The 13,516-nt window shown below is 45.6% G+C and overlaps 1 protein-coding gene across 7 annotated transcripts in view; it reads left to right on the forward strand.

Annotated features, from left to right (window-relative positions):
• Nucleotides 1–11,213: 11,213 nt before the first annotated feature.
• Nucleotides 11,214–13,516, forward strand: part of LOC311147829 (membrane-associated guanylate kinase, WW and PDZ domain-containing protein 1-like) — a 202,062-nt gene continuing 199,759 nt past the window's right edge. For 6 of the 7 annotated variants that reach the window (XM_084184626.1, XM_084184628.1, XM_084184629.1 and 3 more), the window contains exon 1: nucleotides 11,225–12,107. In XM_084184626.1, the coding sequence (XP_084040752.1) occupies nucleotides 11,810–12,107 (298 nt within the window). In that variant the 5' untranslated portion in view covers nucleotides 11,225–11,809. Of the gene's footprint in view, nucleotides 12,108–13,516 lie in introns of all 7 variants that reach the window. The other variant, XM_084184632.1, reaches the window with a different exon arrangement.

Consider the following 13,516-nt stretch of genomic DNA (forward strand, 5'->3'; position numbering starts at 1 on the left):
GATAGAGAGGCTGCCATAGGAAATAAAGGGAATCTGCATACCCTCCTCTCTTTTTAATTCCATATCTATATAGAGATGTTAATACATCACAGAGTTCAAACATCTTAGAATCCTGAATGGAACCCACTACCCCCACCAACTCACCTACCCTACACGGATGCACATAAAATGAATTTTATTACTCTAAATAACAACAAAGGAACACATTTCCTCCTGTCCTAATAAGGTAAGGGATCACAAGACCCAAATTAGAGCCCTTAAAGCGATAGCTGAGGCTTTTAAACAGAATATCATTTCAGGCATGTGTAATAAAAGCAAAGGAGAGTTTGTTAAGTCACCACGCATGCTCACAGGCACGCAATGAGGATATGAAAAGGAATGGAAAGCTGCCTTCCACGCAATACGATCCAGGCCACTGCTCTCACAGCCTGTGGTATGTTGGAGTGAGTGACTGTTATCTGTACTTCAAAGAACATACCTACCCATTATGAAATGGCAAGTTGAGGTGTCTGTTTCTGGGAATCCCTTGGAAACCAGTAAGAAATTAGGCCATGAGGTCAGAGGGAGCTTTTCCCTCGGTGAGCAGTGTGTGCATCCCACCTGATCCCAGCTACATTACAGTAAGTACTGTGCCTTGTGCCAAGATACTGCTTTTCCCTTGCTAACATACTGTGACTTTATACCAACTGTAAGGAATAAAGATTAACATTCTTGTCATCTGCCGCCCTCCAGGTGCCCTTAGAGAGTTCTTCAATGAGCCTGACACCTTGATAAGCTAATTTTCTGACGATGGCCACCACTCTTCGTACTTTGAGACATCAACATCCCGACGTCTTCCTTCGATTAATTTCTTTCCAACTCTCTCTTTCCCCTCCTTGCCTCTTTTCACCTCACCCTTTCCCAGTCCCCTCCCACTCACAAGGCAGGCAATACACTTGACCTCATCTTTACTAGAGGCAGTTCAACTAGTAATATCACTACTACCACCCTCCAGGTCTCTGATCACTACTTTGTTTCTTTTTCTGTCTCCCTTTCCTCCAACCCTATTCACTCAGCCAATACCCAGATGGCCATGTGCCATCACAATCTTCGCTCTCTCTTTCCCACCTCTATCCTACACTACATGACCAAAAGTATGTAGACACATGCTCGTCGAACAGCTCATTCCATAATTATGGGCATTAATATGGAGTTGGTCCCCCCTTTGCTGCTATAACAGCCTCCACTCTTCTGGGAAGGCTTTCCACTAGATGTTGGAACATTGCTACGGGGACTTGCTTCCATTCAGCCACAAGAGCATTAGTGAGGTCGGGCACTGATGTTGGGCGATTAGGCCTGGCTCGCAGTTGGGGTTCCAATTCATCCCAAAGGTGTTTGATGGGGTTGAGGTCAAGGCTATTTGCAGGCCAGTCAAGTTCTTCCACACACCGATCTCGACAAACCATTTCTGTGTGGACTTTGCTTTGAGCACGAGGGCATTGTCATGCTGAAACAGGAAAGGGCCTTCCCCAAACTGTTGCCACAAAGTTGGAAGCACAGAATCGTCTGGAATGTCATTGTATGCTGTACCTTTAAGATTTCCCTTCACTGGAACTAAGGGGCCATGAAAAACAGCCCCAGACCATTATTCCTACTCCACCAAACTTTACATTTGGCACTATGCATTGGGGCAGGTAGCATTCTCCTGGCATTCACCAAACCCAGATTCGTCCGTCGGACTTCCAGATGGTGAAGCGTGATTCATCACTCCAGAGAATGCGTTTCACTGCTCCAAAGTCCCATTTCATGAAGCTCCTGAAGAACAGTTATTGTGCTTACGTTGCTTCCAGAGGCAGTTTGGAACTTGTTAGTGAGTTGCAACCGAGGACAGACAATTCTTTTTGGTGAGCTTGTGTGGCCTACCACTTCGTGGCTGAGCCGATGTTGCTCCTAGACATTTCCACTTCACAATAACAGCACTTACAGTTGACCGGGGCAGCTCTAGCAGGGCAGAAATTTTACGAGCTGACTTGTTGGAAAGGTGGCATCTTATGAAGGTGCCACGTTGAAAGTCACTGAGCTCTTCAGTATTGCATGCTGTGTGCTCAATTTTATACACCGGTCAGCAATGGGTATGGCTGAAATAGCAGAATCCACTAATTTGAAGGGGTGTCCGCATACTTTTGAATATATAGTGTATCATCTCTCCCTTCTGCTAAATCCTTCTCCCTCCTGTCTCCTGATTCTTCCTCTTCAACCCTACTCTCCTCCCTTTCCGCATCCTATGTCTCGCACTGTCCCCTTTCCTCCCAGCCAGCTCGGCCCTCCCCTCCTGCTCTGTGGCTGAGTGACTCATTGCGAGCTGACTGAACAGGGCTGCGGGCAGCTGAGCGAAAATTGAGGAAAACTAAACTTCCGGACCTATAATCCTTCCACTCTCTCCTCTCTACCTTCTCTTCCTCTATATCTGCTGCTAAAGCCATGTTCTATCACTCTACATTTCAAGCTTCTGCCTCTAACCCTAGGAAACTCTTTTGCACTTTCTCCGCCCTCCTTAATCTTTGTCAACCACTTTGGAAAGAAAGTTGATGACATCCGCTCCTCATTCACTCAGCCTATTGAGTCCACTGGTCCCACTCAGATATAACTACCCTATGCCTTGACCTCTTTCTCCCCTCTCTTTCCAGATGAAATCCTGCAACTAGTGAGGTCCGGCCGCCTGACAACCTGCCCACTCAACCCCATCCCCTCCTCCCTTCTCCAGACCATCTCTGGAGACCTACTCCCATTCCTCACTACCCTCATCAACTCATCCCTGACCACTGGCTCTCCCTCTGACTTCAAAATCGCTCGAGTCGCTCCCCTCCTCAAGAAATAAAAAAACTACAGACCGATATCTCTTTCTTTTTTTTCCAAAACACTTGAGCGATCTGTCTCTGAACAACCCTCTCGCTATCTCTGTAAATAATAATTCTGACAGTTATTGAATTAATAAGTGGCTACCTTGTTTCAGAGATACTGCTATGACTCTACCTCAACAGTTCTGATTCAGCTGGTATTCTCCTGATAATCACCTGGTATATCAATAGGTGTTCTCTTGTAGCCTACCTACCAACACGTTATGTAATGGTTAGTAGAGATGTCTGTTTCCAGGAATCCCTTGGAAACCAGTAAGTAATTAGGTCATGAGGTCAAAAGTCAATAGGTAGCCTAATTATTGTGTACACCATTGTACCAATGTTTTCTCAAAGTTGATATGAATAACATTTTTAAAAAACAATATGTAATTATGTGTCATAATAAGTATTCTCCAGACAATATGGTTGCAAAAAAATAAAAATAATAATCATAATTGTAAAGTGGTTATCCCACTGGCTATAAGGTGAATGCACCAATTTGTAAGTCGCTCTGGATAAGAGCGTCTGCTAAATGACGTAAATGTAATGTAAATGTTGCATTATGATTGTGGCAGACATGTAAAAAACCAAGGGATTACGACAAAGCATGTGCCCCTAATCTTGTGTGGGAGACTAAGTACAGCTGTAAAGAGAGGGGATGAGGTGACCCCTGATTCACAATGGATAACATCTCCAGATTTATCAAGAGGTGGGGGGTAACATGTGTGCCTTGAGAGAGCTTCTACCTCATCCTTGTTTTGAACCGGTGAGGAGTTCAAAGTAGACCAAACTGATGTAAAAATAAAAATTGTTAATAACTCCGGAGGGTTTATGAAGAGACACAGCAGTAGTAGTTTAGGCCCGCATTAAAATTACATGAGCTGGCAAGCATTCATTTGGAAAATTCCTACCTTTTAGTTTCACAGTGCATTAAACTTGTGTATAGATAGAGGCACTGTGCGTTAATGGCTGTGTCTCTTCGAAACCGTGACATTTTTAGAGTAAATGTCCTGAGGGGGATTAAAGGTCCAATGCATCAGTTTTTCTCTCAATTTCATATAATGTCTGGGTAAAAATTAAAGATTCACTCCAGGATCTTAAGCACAACAAATTCATGTCATATTGAACGAACTGGATTCATAACATATGATATCATACAAATTCTTAACATATCCCACAAAATGTATGATGTAGCACACAAATAGATGACGTAGTAAACAAAAAACGGGGCCCTGTTTTGGCTCATGAGCACCACTTTGAAAACTAGTGGCTGGAATTATATAAATGTTCGAGAGTGCATCTTTAAGTACCTTACCGTGATTGTTTTCAATTAAAATGGACAAAAATAAACAAAAATAGCTTCGTAGCAAAGAGCAATTTCTCAAGGAAGACTTTTGCTATGACTGTCTGGGAGTGTTCTGAGTGGGGAGGGAAAAAACTTAAACTAGCTGTTATTGGCACAGTGGTTTGGAACTCTCTTTCTTATTGGTCTATTTGTCACGAATTCCTCCGAGGCTGCCTCCTCTCCTTGTTCGAGCAGGCTTCGGCATTCGTCGTCACCGGCCTTCTAACCATTGCCACTCCTCATCTCATCATTCCATTTGTTTTGTCTTGTTTATTACACACATCTAGTTCATAACCCGTCATCAGTACCTGTATAAGTGTTCCCTCTGCCCCCTTGTCTTTGTGTGTGATTTATTGTGGAAGAGAGAGAAGCTCGGTGGAGCTTCGTGTATTTTGTATCGCCGGGAATATTCCCTGTGTGCCTTGTATTTTCCAGTGCGCCTGTTTTGTGGCACTGTAGTGTTTTTACGCATTACTGCGTAACTCTGTGGTTCAGAATAAATCATGTTATTCTGTGATTTACCCTCCTGCGCCTGACTCCTTAAAAATCACCGCATCACAGAATCACACACCCGGACATGGAGTCAGCAGGAGAGGAGCACCTGCCTGGAGTCATGGCATGGGTCCGGGAGCATTCGACTATGCTAACCAGCTTGGGAGAAGCGATGGATCAGGTTCTCCAGGTCGTCCAATGCCTGGAGAGGAGAGGACCCGATCTTTCGGGACCAGCTGAGCGACCGGATCCAGCCACCCACACTCCAGCACCCAGAGGGATTCACATATCTCAACCACATGATTTTGACGGGACAGCTGCCTTCTGCCAGGGATTCCACCTACAAATGGATTTATACTTCTCGACCATCAGCCCGGCTCCATCGGAGCGGGAGAAGGTGTCCGCCCTCGTCTCCTGCCTCTCGGAGAAAGCCCTGGAGTGGGCCAACGTTGGACAACTACGGGGAGTTCGCTCGCCTCTTTTGGGCTGTCTTTGATCACCCGCACGAAGGTAGAGAGGCGGGCGAGCGGCTGGTCCACCTGAGGCAGGGGATGAGGACTGCGCAGGACTTCGCCCTGGAGTTTCGTACTCTAGCGGCTGGGTCCGGGTGGAATGAGCGGGCCTTCATCGACCACTTCCGGTACCATCTACGAGAGGATGTCCGAAGGAAGCTAGCCTGCCGGGACACCACGTTGTCTTTCGATCAACTGGTGGACATGGCCATCCGGTTCGACAATCTGCTGGCTTCTAGAGGATGTCCTGGAAGGGCCCTGCCCATTCTACCCCTCCCCCCTCAACCCGGATCACGAGATGATGGAACTGGGTGGAGCGGCGATCCGGGAGAGCGGAGGACGATCGCGCCAGTGTCACTCTTGTGGCACGGGAGGACATTCTGCTGCACGCTGTCATCAGCGTTCTTTTGGGTCTGGAGGCGGCAGGCAGGGCACTCTCGTGTCACCCCAGGTATCGAACACCCACACTCGTTCAGAGCCCTCTGCTGCGCACTGTACCTTACACATCCACTTTCCTGATTACACGGTAGTTCCCCAGTGTAAGGCACTGCTCGATTCAGGCACAGCTGGGAACTATATGGACAGGTCATTTGCACATAGTCTAGGCATTACATTGGTTCCCCTATCCATTCCAGGTTCGTTAGGGAAGTTACAGCACCAGTCACTATGGTTACGCACGAGACTCATCGAGAGCAAGTCACTTTTTTTTATTATTGAGTCTCCTGATTTCCCTGTTGTGTTAGGTCTTCCCTGGTTAGCACTACACAACCCCACCTTTTCATGGCCGCAGAGGGTTCTCACGGGGTGGTCGCGAGAGTGTCAGGGTAGGTGTTTAGGTGTTTCCGTTGGTGCAACCACGGTGGAAATTCCAGACACTACCTCCACCATGCGCATTCCCCCGGAATACCTCGATTTGGTGCCTGCGTTTTCGAAAACGCAGGCGACCAAATTACCACCTCATCGGGCAGGGGAATGCGTGATAAACCTCCGGGTAGACGCTGTGCCTCTCAGGAGTCATGTGTATCCCCTGACGGAGGCTATGGAGACATATGTCTCCGAGTCCCTGGGCCAGGGGTTCATACATCCACTTCGCCCACATCCTCAAGTAAATTTTTTGAAGAAAGACTGAGGTCTGCGCCCTTGCATTGATTACTGAGCACTGAAGAAGGGGACAATATGTTATAGTTATCCTCTGCTGGTTCGCAAAGTGCTGGCCCGACTGTTGGAACATTACCTTTATGCCAAGGCAGAAAAGCGTCTGTTTTTCCAACAGTCCGTCTCCTTCCTCGGATACCACATTACCAACTCAGGTGTGGAGATCGCATTACTATCGGAGGTTTATCCGGGGCTTTGGCAAGGTCGCAGCTCCCATCACATCACTGTTGAAGGGTGGGTCGTCCCGGCTCTGCTAGTTTGCTGAGGCTGACATGGCCTTCAGTAACCTGAGGCTTCTGTTCACCTCAGCCCCAGTACTGGCCCATCCCGATCCATCACTACCGTTCGTAGTGCAGTTGGATGCGTCCGAGGTAGGGATAGGCATTGTCCTATCTCAACGCTTGGGCACGCCACCCAAGCTCTGCTCCTGTGCTTTCTTCTCCAAGAAGCTCAGCCCGGCGGAGCTGAACTACGACGTTGTGGATTGGGAGCTGTTCGTTGTTGTCCAAGCCCTGACCTTGTGGAGGCACTGGCTCGAGGGGGCGAAACACCCTTTCCTCGTCTGGACAGACCACCATAACCTGGAGTACATCCGGGCAGCGAGGAAGCTGAACCTTCGCCAGGCCAGGTGGGCCCTATTCTTCACCGGGTTTGATTTTACCCTATCTTACATCCCGGGTACGAAGAATGAGATGGCAGACGCACTGTCACGGCTGTAAGACACAGAGGAGAGGCCCATAGACAACACCCCCATAATCCCGGCCTCCTGCATTGTGGCGCCGGTAGTGTGGGCGATGGACGCGGACATATAGCGGGCGCTACGCACAGAGCCATCTCCACCTCAGTGTCCAGCTGGGCTGCAGTACATGCCTTCTCTTGTCCGTGACCGTCTGATCTATTGGGCACTGTTACGTTCTCCCCTCGGGTGTAGCTCGTCTGAGGAGGAGACGTAAATGCCCCGTGCCTGTGCACACAATGTAAACTAGATGGATGGGGAAGAAATGTGGGGTGTAACTAACTAAAATAACCAGACACAACAACCAGAACTCAATGTTAGCCCTCTGGGGACGTTTAGTAAGGTACTAAACAACATATACAATACCCATAAAGAAACAGTAATAAAACAAAGACCAATCAAACAAACCAGGGAAGGTAAGAGAAGGGAATGTTTGGGAATGGGGTCCAAGTAATGAAAATAAACAAAAGGTCCCTCCTCTTCTACACACCTAATCCTTCCTAACCATGCCTTAACCCGCTTTCCTACCTGTTACCACAAATACAGGGGTGACACCTGCCCGCTAACCTAGTGTGTAAAACAGTGGATTATCTACGTGTGAATGTACACCCATGGGCAGAACTACCTTTCCCTTCTCCAGGACCTAGGTAGGGTGGAATACAGCAGGAGGACAGGCTGAAACACAAACAAAGATAAATCAAAACAACCAACAACCAATAACCAAATCCTCAGACAAACAGCCAAACAAAAACTGCCCTCTCTCTCTCTTGAGCTCACACGGCAAACAGTTTATATACGCTAGTCAATCAGTCACTCAACCACAGCTGCCAGGACTCCGGACCGAAGCCACGCCCACCATCGTCAGCCGCAAATCAGCACACCTGTAATAACCAGAACACACAAACAGAACAACCACTCTGAACCACACACACACTACAAAGGAAGATTGGGAGAAAGAAAAACATGTCACACGTAACAGGCACACACGTCCCCCTACTCTGGTCACCCAGGTATAGGTCGTACTGCCTGACCGGAAAGTACTGGTGGCCTACCTTGGCTAAGGACGTGAGGGTGTATGTCTCCTCCTGCTCGGTACAGCCCTTACCAGTTCCACAACAGCCATGGTCCCACTTCTGTATTGACTTCCTTACTGATCTTCCCCTCTCTCAAGGTAACACCACCATCCTGGTCGTTGTGGACCGCTTTTCCATAGCCTGCCGCCTCCTTCCTCTGCCCGATCTCCCCACGGCCCTGCAGACTGCGGAGGCCCTGTTTACACACGTCTTCCGGCCACCACCATGCTTATCTTTGGTCTCTTTGTTGCCTCTCTGATTAATGCCTGGTCCGTGAGGTTTGGTGGGCGGCCCTCTCTTGACAGGTTTGTTGTGGTGCCATATTCTTTCCATTTTTTAATAATGTATTTAATGGTGCTCCGTGGGATGTTCAAAGTTTCTGATCTTTTTTTATAACCCAACCCTGATCTGTCCTTCTCCACAACTTTGTCCCTGACCTGTTTAGAGAGCTCCTTGGTGTTCATGGTGCTGCTTGCTTGGTGGTGCCCCTTGCCCTTGCTTAGTGGGTTGCAGACTCTGAGGCCTTTCAGAACAGGTGTATATATACTGAGATCATGTGACACTTAGATTGCACACAGGTGGACTTTATTTAACTAGTTATGTGACTTCTGAAGGTAATTGCTTGCACCAGATCTTATTTAGGGGCTTCATAGCAAAGGGGGTGAATACATATGCACGCACCACTTTTCCATTATTTATTTTTTAGAATTTTATGAAAAAAGTTATTTTTTAAATTTCACTTCACCAATTTCGACTCTTTTGTGTATGTCCGTTACATGAAATCCAAATAAAAATCCATTTAAATTACAGGTTGTAATGCAACAAAATAGGAAAAACGCCAAGGGGGATGAATACTTTTGCAAGGCACTGTATATACTGAGATCATGTGACAGATCATGTGACACTTAGATTGCACACAGGTGGACTTTATTTAACTATTTATGTGACTTCTGAAGGTAATTGGTTGCACCAGATATTATTTAGGGGCTTCATAGCAAAGGAGGTGAATACATATGCACGCACCACTTTTCCGTTATTTCTCTTTTAGAATTGTTTGAAACAAGTCATTTTTTTCATTTCACTTCACCAATTTTGACTATTTTGTGTATGTCCATTACATGAAATCCAAATTAAAATCCATTTAAATTACAGGTTGTATTGCAACAAAATAGGAAAAATGCCAAGGGGGATGAATACTATTGCAAGGCACTGTACACAATCCAAGTCTCAATTGTCTCAACGTTTAAAAATCCCTTTTTAACCTGTCTCCTCCCCTTCATCTACACTGATTGAAGTGAATTTAACAAATGACATCAATAAGGGATTATAGCTTTCACCTGGAATCACCGGGTCAGTCTATGCCATGGATAGAGAAGGTGTTCTTAATGTTTTGTATACTCAGGGTATACAGTTGAAGTCGGAAGTTTAAATACACTTTGGTTGGAGTCATTAAAACTCGTTTTTCAACCACTCTACACATTTCTTGTTAACAAACTATAGTTGTGGCAAGTCGGTTAGGACATCTACTTTGTGCTTGACACAAGTCATTTTTCCAACAATTGTTTACAGACAGATTATTTCACTTATAATTCAGTGTATCACAATTCCAGGGGGTAAGAAGTTTACATAAATTAAGTTGACTGGGCCTTTAAACAGCTTGAAAAATTCCAGAAAATGATGTCATGGCTTTAGAAGCTTCTGATAGGCTAATTGACATCATTTGAGTCAATTGGAGGTGTACCTGTGGATGTATTTCAAAGCCTACCTTCAAACTCAGTGCCTCTTTGGTTGACATCATGGGAAATCAAGAAATCAGCCAAGACCTCAGAAAAAAAAAAAAAGACCTCCACAAGTCTGGTTCATCCTTGGGAGCAATTTCCAAATGCCTGAAGGTTCCACGTTCATCTGTACAAACAATAGTACGCAAGTATAAACACCATGGGACCACGCAGCCGTCATACCGCTCAGGAAGGAGACGCGTTCTGTCTCCTAGAGATGAACGTACTTTGCTGCAAAAAGTGCAAATCAATCACAGAACAACAGCAAAGGACCTTGTGAAGATGCTGGAAGAAACAGGTACAACAGTATCTATATCCCCAGTAAAACGAGTCCTATATCGACATGACCTGAAAGGCCGCTCAGCAAGGAAGAAGCCACTGCTCAAAAACCGCAATAAAAAAGCCAGACTAAGGTTTGCAACTGCACATGGGGACAGAGATCGTACTTTTTGGAGAAATGTCCTCTGGTCTGATGAAACAAAAATAGCATCATGCTGTGGGGTGCTTTGCTGCAGGAGGGACTGGTGCACTTCACAAAATACATGGCATCATGAGGAAGGAAAATTATGTGGATATATTGAAGCAACATCTCAAGACATCAGTCAGGAAGTTTAAGCTTGGTCGCAAATGGTTCTTCCAAATGGACAATGACCCCAAGCATACTTCCAAACTTGTGGCGAAATGGCTTAAGGACAACAAAGACAAGGTACTGGGAGTGGCCATCACAAAGCCCTGACCTCAATCCTATAGAACAGTTGTGGGCAGAACTGAAAAAGCGTGTGCGAGCAAGGAGGCCTACAAACCTGACTCAGTTACACGAGCTCTGTCAGGAGGAATGGGCCAAAAATCACCCAATTTATTGTGGGAAGCTTGTGGAAGGTTACTCGAAACGTTTGACCCAAGATAAACACTTTAAATGCAATGCTACCAAATACTAATTGAGTGTATTTAAACTTCTGACCCACTGGGAATGTGATGAAATAAATAAATGCTGAAATAAATAATTCTCTCTACTATTATTCTGACATTTCCCATTCTTAAAATAAAGTGGTTGATCCTAACTGACCTAAAACAGGGAATTTTTACTAGGATTAAATGTCAGGAATTGTGAAAAACTGAGTTTAAATGTATTTGGCTAAGGTGTATGTAAACAGAAAACACGTTTTTGACTGCACTGGATCTTTAATGCTGTTTTCAAGGCAGAAATGCGTGTGGATAAAGAGTTAGTGGAGCATTAGGACCCTGTAATAATATGTGTAGTCAAGGAGGATTTCCCTTCTCCAGTGCGCTCCAGTGGGAGACTGGCAGGACGCATGCAATCCCTTTGCTATCGCCAGAGCACGATCGCAGGAGCAATATAGGATGAGCTGTCATGTTACCTGCTTAAAGGCGCAGCGGGCTGTGTGAACAGCTTTCTCGACTCACAAGACAGGTAAAAGTAACTGTTTATGAGAGGGTATTCTTGAAGAAATAAATGGGAGCAAGGGTCAAAGTAGGCTAACGTGGCAGGAGATTCTTGACTTTAGTGAAAGTAAAGCGGCCAATCGGAGTTCGGATTAGATCGACTCCTGGGATCAGGTAGCGTGCATGTTAGGCTATTAAAGAATATGAGAAGCCAACAACATCTGAGTATTTGATCCTAATGTGGGATGTGTAGACCGGACAGCTGCGCCAGAGGAACATTATCGCTTGGTTTAAAAGAAGTGCGAAAATGATCCAATCTGAAATCACCTTCAAGCAACCGAAAGTTTTCTGGGTTTCGAAAGCGACATAGTGTTATGTGTCACCTGGTTGTTGAGTCATCCGGTGGTACTAACGGGTGTCGTCTGGATCCTAATCATCATGTCAAAAGTAATCCAGAAGAAAAACCACTGGATCACCAAAGTTAAAGAGTGTGCAGTGAGTCGGGATGCTCGCGGTGAATTGAATGTGGAGCTGCGCGGTGGCGCAGAGAACGGAGAGTTTCCCTACATCGGGGAAGTCAGAGAGGATGTGTTGGTTTATAAAAACGGACATCTGTCCGAGGGGGAGTTACTGGTGGAAGTTGAGGGTCTCTCGGTGTCTGGATTACCCCTCTATGACATCTGGACTCTAATGAAGAGTTGCAAGGGTCCCATCAGGTTGAAAACTGTCCGACAAGGTAGGTGTTCTAATCTATTTTAAAGTAATTATTCCGAAACACATAGAGAAGCAGAGCTATAGTTCATCTGTTATAGTTATAATATGTGCACACAACTTTTCAATTATTCAATGAAAGACTGGGAAACGGTGGGATGGGACCTTGCCTTGAACACCCCCCCCCCCCCCCCCCCCCTCTCTCTCTCTCTCTCTCTCTCTTTCTCTTATATTCACACATATATACACACACACACACACACACATACACACACACACACACAAACACACTGTTCAGTCAAAGGAGAGAAAGAGCCCAGAGGATAATGATTTTGTTACTGACAAGTGACATGAGTGATTGTTATAACCATGGAACAACCAAAACAGAACAGTCAGCCATGTAAAAAGTAGGCCAGCGTAATGTGACACTTTGGTCATCTTGTTTTCAGCAGCACAGGATCACTGCTTGACATAAAGCCGCTGTGACAGTCATCCAGCTTTTGTTTGTCAGTGGCTGGCCTGGCAAAGAGAGCTAAAGTCACCAAGGGTCAGAGATTAGGCCACTCACACCGGCTGGATAAACTAGTGTAGCCCAGTCAATACACACAACCACCCTCCACATTCTCAAAGTTATGCACCCCCCAACTCCTCCAAGTTAAAAAAGTATAAAATGTATGAGCTTGCCTTAACCAAAACGTATATACAATATCTTACATCTCACAGTTCGCTCTTTTATTCTCATACCAATTTAACTGTGTCTCACTTAGTCAGTGGAAGAGAGAGCAGTGTTGTGTAAGAGAATAGCGTGTTGTTGTGGTCCCATAACAAAGTGTGGGTAATGCAGACAGATAGTGCTCATTGGGAGAGACACCACTCACTGACTGGGTTATTTCTGGAAGCTCTCTGGGACTTAGATGTGCTTGATCCATTGCCCATGGTTTGCTGCGCATCTGTCTGAGAGAGAGAGAGAGAGAGAGAGAGAGAGAGAGAGAGAGAGAGAGAGAGAGAGAGAGAGAGAGAGAGAGAGAGAGAGAGGGCGAGGGAGAGGGAGAGAGAGAAGATACAAGAGAGGGAGAGAGAGTAACAGTGATTTGCGTTGTTCTGCTTTTTAACATTTCACTTTTCATTTCATGCCTTCATGTTGTTGTTGTCATCAGTCCCATTCACGTCAGGATGTGTTTGGGTATTTTGTTTTTTTTTGTTTTGGGAGCACCACGCATGGCTCTGGGGAACACTATGTGGAGCCAACGCCAAAAGCCAGATTCACACTGTCAGTGGAAGTACTGTAGTATACTGTTTGAGATGTACACTACCAGTCAAAAGTTTGGACACACCTACTCATTCAAGGGTTTTTCTTTATTTTTACTATTTTTACATTGTAGTCTAATAGTGAAGACATCAAAACTATGAAATAACACACATGGAATCATGTAG

Source organism: Coregonus lavaretus, assembly GCF_964263955.1.
Source record: "Coregonus lavaretus genome assembly, chromosome: 20".
In the NCBI taxonomy this organism is placed as follows: domain Eukaryota; kingdom Metazoa; phylum Chordata; class Actinopteri; order Salmoniformes; family Salmonidae; genus Coregonus; species Coregonus lavaretus.